At 41.3% G+C, this 8,201-nt stretch overlaps 1 protein-coding gene across 1 annotated transcript in view; it reads left to right on the plus strand.

Annotated features, from left to right (window-relative positions):
• Positions 1 to 531: 531 nt before the first annotated feature.
• LOC108577573 (pituitary homeobox x) overlaps positions 532 to 8,201 on the plus strand; it is a 41,765-nt gene continuing 34,095 nt past the window's right edge. The window contains exon 1 of the mRNA XM_017940754.1: positions 532 to 1,412. Coding sequence (XP_017796243.1) covers positions 1,127 to 1,412 — 286 coding nt within the window. The 5' untranslated portion in view covers positions 532 to 1,126. The remainder of the gene's footprint in view (positions 1,413 to 8,201) is intronic.

Below are 8,201 nucleotides of genomic sequence, written 5' to 3' on the forward strand. Positions count from 1 at the left end.
TGCAGTGACAAGGATATTTGTCGTGATAGTCAATTTCACGAGGATCGCACAGGTAGCAATCGAAGGAATCACGAAGAAACTAACTAACCGTGTCAAGTAAGAGATCGATCAACGTACATTGCACCTAACAAATTTGAGGATTCCTATCAGGATTCGTGACATTCGACGCGTGAAATCGACAAGTTCAAGACTCCTACGAATCCGAAGATCTGGCAAAGACAAAAGGATTTGAACGATTTAGCGTGTACCAAGTGCTGTACATAATATGGTTACACGCGGTCATCGTACGAAAAGGATCCGACGAGCCGAGAAAGAGAAGGGTAGACAAGAAACGTAGTGTGTGCTGTCTATGACGACCATAGTGTGAGCTATTTAACCTACTTTCCGTTGCGACTGATTCTAAATCTCCCACTATTCTCATTGCGCCTCTTGATCCTTACGTAACACGTCGTCACTCGTCGTCCATCCGCAGTTATCTGATGTATCAGTCGCTTCTACTTAAGTGGTGAAGCACGTGCGTTTAACGGATCCTTCAACGGTGCACTCTAAAACCGTTGCTCTGTTTGTTTGGAAACGAGTCAAACCTCGATCGTGGACCACTGTCTTCGAACGGAAGTTCTTCTCCACGAAGCGATCACTCGCAAAGAAGAATCACAGGCGTGTCCTTGGTCGTAAATCGGAGTTAAACGCGTAGCCGACGGGACGCGTCGAACGATCGGCCTCCGACGATCGCTGTTCAGCTAAACCTATGACGACACCTTGCAGAAGCGAGCAACGAGCATTCCGCGTCCAGGCACAATCGTCTTCGTCGCTGTTCTCGTTGAAGGAAATCTTAAATCGACGAATTCGACGTTCGTCGGAGCTTTGACGCTGAAAGAGGTGGGGAATCGTTGGGTGTGTAAACGGATGTCTCGAGCCGACGGCCGTCGCCAATACTAAACCACGTCCACCGTGGAGAATTGAATTGGCGCATTCGGCACGCAAGCGGATGCGTTCCTGAGGGCAAGAACGAAAACGACGCCTCGTTTCACGTGATTCTGCCGCGCGAAACTCGGCCTCGCGAGGGCTCGATTGATCTTGCGTTGCGTTGTACAAATCAATCAACACGACGTTAACCTTCTACAGTATGGAACGGGGCAGCGGGGGCGGGGGGAGCCTCGAGCTAGGTGGAGGCGGTGGAGGTGGCGGGAACACCGAACTATGTCTTCAGGATCTCGTCACGGGACCGACGACCGGCCTGTCGGTCCAACATCATCACCACTCGGCCGCCGCTGCTTCCATGGCCGGCCTTCACGGTGATCATCTCCAGGGAACGATGCACCATCACGATCTACACGGAAATTCGCACCACGACGCGTCTATGCTGCACAACTCCAATCATCAACTGCACGCTCCATTGGAGAAGCTGAAACGTGGTGAGTCGGTCACAATATCAAGGGCCGTAATACGGCCCGATTCTTCTCGCGTTCGATCGGTGAACAATTCTGAGGAAACTGGAAAACGAGGGAAATGTAACATTGCACGATCATGGATAATTGCTGTTGGAAGTGAACAAGTAGGATGCGTAGTGTGACGATTGAAAGATGAGGCTTTTAGGAGGTAATAATGTGAGTTTGGAATGGTATCTGTTTGTATGGTAGACGAGGGTAGACATAGAGTATCGAAGGTTTGGTAATTACGTTGTAATTTATGATTGGAGTGAAGCTGCGTTTTAAGGTGTTTTATTGATTATTGATCGAAAGAACGACGTTCTATCAATTTTGGAGTATGACTCCATTAAGGTAGTTCAATGTTAGTTTTCTTTCAGTTTGACTTTTGCATAGATTTTCTTTGGAAACTTTTTCTGGAGGTCTCGTTGTTATCACTTCTCTATCACCTTTCAAACTCACGCCACGTAAAATGTATTTCAGATTACCTCTATGAACGTAGAAATTAAAAGTGAACTGCTTAGAAATTTAGGTGTTTCTTTGATTAGATGGAAAATTCGTTTGCACTGAAACTTTATGTGAATTTGCTTTCATTAGGATTGAAATAACTTTCAAACAATTTGAATCTTACAGTGAAATTGCAAAGTAATAAATATATTTGAGAACTAAGTATACTTGCAACTTAATTAAACCTTGAATAATTATTCCAGATATAAATATCAAATTTTTATATTCATCTAACGTTTCAATTCTCAAATGTTATTTACAGAATAAACCTTTACACGAAAGAACAGTTGTATTCTGCACCTTCAGCTGAAATATAATTATCAATTCGCAACAATCCAAAATAGTTCACTCCAACTATCTCGCTCGTCAATAACAAAACAATCTATTTAATCTCTATATCTGAATTTCCAATGGAACCAACAATGGGTGCATCGATCAAATAAAAATCATCATTCTACTTCAACATCGCCGTAGGACGTTTCAAACATAATTCATCACTCGAAAACGCATCGTTTTCCTTCACTTCAATGCCCCGCTTTGCGCAACGTTAAGACGTAATCTAGATTCGAGACGCATAAATCAATGAAAGAAACTTAAATTTCAGCCATAACGGATTAAATTTGAGTGTTATCTCGACGATATACACAAATTCGAATTTTACAGGAGCACGTTAGATGTGTGTAGAATTGTCTTCTTTTGTGTGTTCGATCGAGAACCAATTCGTAGAAAGAACATTGCTTTTTCCTTCGTCGCACCGGCGCGTATCGCCGATAATCGCTTGTAGCGGGCTTGTCAATTCGTGTGATTTTGTTATTTGCGATATTATCGTCGATACTCCCCGTTCATTCGTGTGCGTAAAAACACTCGTGTCGCTTTCTTGCTCTTAAATCGGCCGTACACTACGTCGTTCTTGTTATCGCGCATCTTTTCAGGAAATCTCGTATCACTTTGATGCAGCAAATTTGCACGTACGACATACGTGAAGCAAGATTGATACGTTTATGCTGCTTTGTTCTATGTTTCGCTCATTGTTACCACACACCGTTAACTCTCGCATCGAACACACACACACACATGTGGAAACGTTCAACCATCATTTTGCAAATAATCACCGTGAAATTTCTTACGATGTGACGTTACAGTGAAACTGATTAAGTTTTTCATTAGGGCCGTATGTTAATCGATTTTGATCAATCCTCTTATCGAGACTTCCGACGCTTCGTTTTCAACGAACGACGTGACGAGTTCGCAATTTCTGCACGTTGTACACGAAAAATGTACGATATTGAAAAATACACGGATCGCTTAAACGATCGTATCTACGGTACAAAATGGAACACGACATAAACAGTATGTGACATTTTTGTTGCAATCCCGGTGAAAATTTTCGTACGATAAAGCAACATTGTACGTTGATTTTTGTCAAGTGCCAGCCGAGGCACAGATAAAATATTAGTACGAATAGCTTTGATAAGCACCGCGCCCATCGTGTTATTCCAGCTCTGATACGACATGACGAATAAAATTTCGGACCGGTTTCCGGTGTTAGCTGCAATCAGAGGAACGACTACCGAGTAGAATAAGAGTAAAGCATTTCGTATTATTCACGTTTCCGTGAAATTACCCGCGCGTCTGCGTATACAACGCGACACGTATAAGCATACAACGAATATACAATGTTGTATAAACATAGATAAGAAATTTCGATTTACGATTACTCAATGTCATTAATACGATTCCAACGCTGATAGAACCACTCACCGGTGGAATTACAATTTTTATTCGTTCTACGTTGACAGTAGAAGAAACGTCATTTCTTCACGCTTCTCTTCATGTCATTGTCAAATTTCACACTTCTGCGAACTCCAAAAGTGTTTTAAAATCTCAAGTCACAGCTAACACCTTTCCTAATTTTCTTCGTATCAATTAACAGTGAACACAAAGAATCCTTTTTTCTATTTGCGAAAAATCTCTTCAACTCATATACCTAATCAAAAATCCAGAAATTGATCTTACTCGTAATGCAAGGAGCTACTATCAACCTCGATCACGAATTTCAATAGGCCCGTTGCTTATCATTCTCTCGCTCTCTTGGTCGAAGGAACGTCAGATGGGTCCAATCTTTGGCGGCCTAATTTTTCATTGAAAAACGAAACGCACGGGGCGGGCGATGTTACCGAGGTCGAGATAAACGAGCGAGACAACGGCCGCTTGAGCAAACATCGATGGCCAAATTCCTACGTATCGTCGGTAGTTTCGTCGCGAGTTTCGCCCGGTTGAAAGAGAGAAAGGAAAAAAATAATGACACCATTCACCATCGGTCTAAGAAGAATCTCGGTGCACGTAGCAACGAGCAGAGGACGAAGACGATCTCTCGGTGGCACCACCACCTGTTTTGTGATTCATTAACTCACCGGCTTATCGGGATAAGGCAGACTTATCCGGGGCTCGAACCCGACACTGCGGCTAAACCCGATCTTATTCCAATGGCATCCCACCTATCCCCGTTTCAGTTTCACTCCCAGAGTTCTCTCACTTCCAGACCACAGGTATACTCTTCGTTCTCCGCACTCTTTGCAGAAATCGCGCGCGCTCTTTTCTACGTTTCGGGCAACCCCTCGATCTAGCCGATTGATCCAACGAGAATTCGATTTTCCTCGGGAAGAGGCTACCGTGGGACGTGACACGCCTAACCGTGGCTGGTTGATTAAGTGACTTTGGTTTCAGGTTAAGTTTAATTAGGAAGTGCGATTGAATTTTGGAAATTGTGAAAGTTTGTTTTAATTTCAAGTATGCCGAACGAAGTCTTCTGTCTTATTAACCCTTTCACTGCGGCAGATTTTCAGCCAAGGCCGCAAAATCTTGTATTTTGGCGTTTTTAAATTTTCTGAAGAATTGAAAAATTCACCTTTTTGAAAATTAAGGCGGAATTACGCAAATGACAGAAATTAGAAATTAAATTCGCACCAGTAGTCGCGGGCAAATATTCGAAACGCCGATAGCAATGAAAGGGTTAAACGATTTGTAGATTTTGCGTTTAGTACGGTATAACTTTTTTCGATGTGTAGACATTCGAATCCATAAACACCTGTATCAATTTTCCATTTCGCAGACAATATTTATAACCCAAGTACGTTCACCGTTAAAATTTTCTTCGTCGTTCTATTTCAAACACTACTTTCCCCTTTGAAACTGTGAATAAATCTCGATATCCATCAGTCATTCGAATAATTCATCGACATCCCTGCGCCAAAATTAAAATCCCATTTAAATATCACTTTCGCCGTAGTTCTTATTAATATCGCATCAATGCAAAACGCGTCAGTCCAGTGAAATTAGAGATCGATGACCCAGCGGATTGTTCATTGTCCAACTTGGAAATCCAACTTCTTCGTACGGACAGTAGGTGAAAAAAGGAAAATCTGTTATTCCTTTCGGTCAATACCAATATCCCAATATTTTGTCAACAGGCTGACATACGGTCTGTACCGGCTTTTCGATCGGTGCCCCCTGTAGTCATTAACTACCCCTTTATTATGGCGCTGCCTATAGGAGATCCGTTGGCAGATGCGCCGAAGTCAACCCTTGTTCCCTTCGTCTAATGGTGTTGACAAATTGCTCGGCTAGCCGCTACGTCTCCCTAGGGAAGCCACGGTGAAACTCTTCTGGCCGCAGACTCATTGGCATTTAGACGTGCAATCTTTTAGATCACTGCGCTACCGGAATAAGACGTAGTGTCGAGGTCCCCGTGCCTTCGATCTTGCTCCCTATGAATTATAACGTGAGCTGAATAATTGCGAGGATTCAGCAATTTTTCTGATTAATGGTGATAGCGTTCGAATGTGAATACGGCCAGCAGACCTAATTGATGGTTAAGGACTCGTCAATGGACGAGTTCACACGCTTTGAGAGGTGCTGAAAACAGTATCCAAGACAGCAAATTAGTTAATAGAAATTTATTCTAATTGGTAATAAAATATAAAAAAAAATGTGAAATCTTGATTTTTCGTGCTTTTGATAATACTGTCTTTGCCCGTTAATGCTCAGATTTTTGTCAACTTGATGTGCCAAAAATGATCTATTTTATATTTCTTTTTATTATTGTTTTTTGAGTGTGTAAAAATATTACTTACGTATATTAACTTACGTTTTACCATAACTTACGCGTTTACCGCAATTGAAAGAGAACAATATTGAAAAATTGCACCTGTTAAACGATTTAATTTATTAATTTAATTTAAAAAATTTTCTTTCTACTTTTTTCTAGAATTTTATTTAAACAGTTTAATTTAAACGAATTAAGAAATAATAGTTTTCCTAATTCAGTCACCGTGAGATTTCAAGATTGTGAAATTACAAAATAATAATTTTCCTTTATGGTTAACGATTTCCATAGGTGAATAAACAACTCGTTAGGTTCCAATGAATCAAGATCTCAGTTTCACACGTCATTTTCTACTACAATTGCCAAATATTTATCTTAGAAATGTATTTAACCGCAACAATCTAACATCCCTCACATCTTCGAAAAATCAACCATACATTTGCCTTCGTGTTTAATTATCAATAAATTCATACCATCTAACCGGCGTTAAATCTGTTTTACGGTGAAAGACGAACGACCGATCAGTTTTCCAAGGGAGTCAAGAGACGTCTCAATAAATCGTCAATTTTATAGACGAGCATCTCTTCTATATAGTACGAACATTATAGACTCGCCAGAGACAGTTAAGTCGGTCGATGAGCCGAGCTATCAAGCCGATTTTCTGGCTCGATTTTCTCGATCACCGAGGCAACCGTGGCGGTTCTCTAAGCGCGACAGGAACCAAGCCCGTGGGATCAACATAGAAATGAACTGATTTCCTTCCCATTATCTCAGCTGGCTCAGTGGTAAGGTAAGAGAGAGGACGCCTACCTCAGAAAACGAGGTTTGTGTACTCAGTGGGTTTCGATTGAAGTGGGCTGGCTCGGTGTCGGGGGTCGTTTCGTCGGAGGACATTTCTGTGCGTGCCGATGTGTGAGAACCGGGGACCTCGAAACCATGAGACCGTCGCAAAACTTATGCTCTTTAAGGGTGTAATCCTAGAATCGTCTCAAAATATGGCAGGTCTTTCTACGAAGTTAATTCTAGCCTCTACAAAGTGCACGCACGAAGTAGCTCTCGGATTTGTTTTGTTTTGGTACGGAGTTCTGGAGATGCTGTCAAGTTAAATTAATTAGGGGTGCTTGTTTCGAATTATGCTACTTTCTTCCAGGGCGATGCGAATCTTTTGTTGAATACATTAGAAGGTTTATTGTTTATTTGTTTTGACGAGTGTGGACCAATTTGTACGCAAATTAGCGTAGACAGAGAGCTGAGAAAATGTCAACAGTTGTGAAGAAAAAGGAAAATTACATTAAGCGAGGAATTAAGTTTAGTCATTGATAAAACGCACGAATAGGAATATTTTGATTATAAATACAGTAATAATTGTGGATCGTTGGTGAAAAGAAGGTTTAAATGCTGTATTATGAAGATTATCTTGTTAACGAATGCCTTAAGTTGAGATGTTGATAATAAATGGATTCTCTTATTTCTATTCCTCATGGAAGTAATAAATACGATTAAAAAATACTTCTGTATTTATCGAAATTTCAATATTTAATCAATTAATTGCTCACCAAGAATTGCTCAAACGAATCACAACTCGAGAATCGTTAAAATTTTAATTTTCACAATTCTTCCACGTGCACAATTGCTCAGCAAACTTTCCAAATTCGATTGCCCTATTGTTTTTCGCTCGTACGTATCTCGTTTTCATTTCCATTCGGTATAATTTAATGCCGACCGAAACAAGCACGGTATAAAGGGTCGCGCAGAGAGGAAACGAGGAGATTACGTTCCAATTAATTTTCATAGTGACCATGGGGGGCTTTGCTGGGTAGCGCCAGGCCGTCTGAAGGTCTCCAAAAGACATTCTATCCGCAGACTTTTCCGAAACGCTTGTGACACGCGTGTTAAACTCGAAAGACACACTGCCTCTCAGATTACTTATCGGTTCCATGTGCTCTCGCCCTTGTGTCAAGTTGAAACTAAACAAATTGCTTGACAAGCGCTACAGAACCCTATCCACGAAATCGCTGGACGTGTCCATGCACGGGATAAACAAACGCGCTATTTTCCTTCACACTTGTTCATCTGCGCTACTTTCTTTCCAGGAAGGATAGGAATTTTCTTCGGAAAGAAGTTGCAAACCGTCTCATACACATAATTTCTCTTCTCCAATT

This window comes from Habropoda laboriosa, unplaced genomic scaffold, assembly GCF_001263275.1.
Source record: "Habropoda laboriosa isolate 0110345459 unplaced genomic scaffold, ASM126327v1 scaffold578, whole genome shotgun sequence".
NCBI classification, from domain to species: domain Eukaryota; kingdom Metazoa; phylum Arthropoda; class Insecta; order Hymenoptera; family Apidae; genus Habropoda; species Habropoda laboriosa.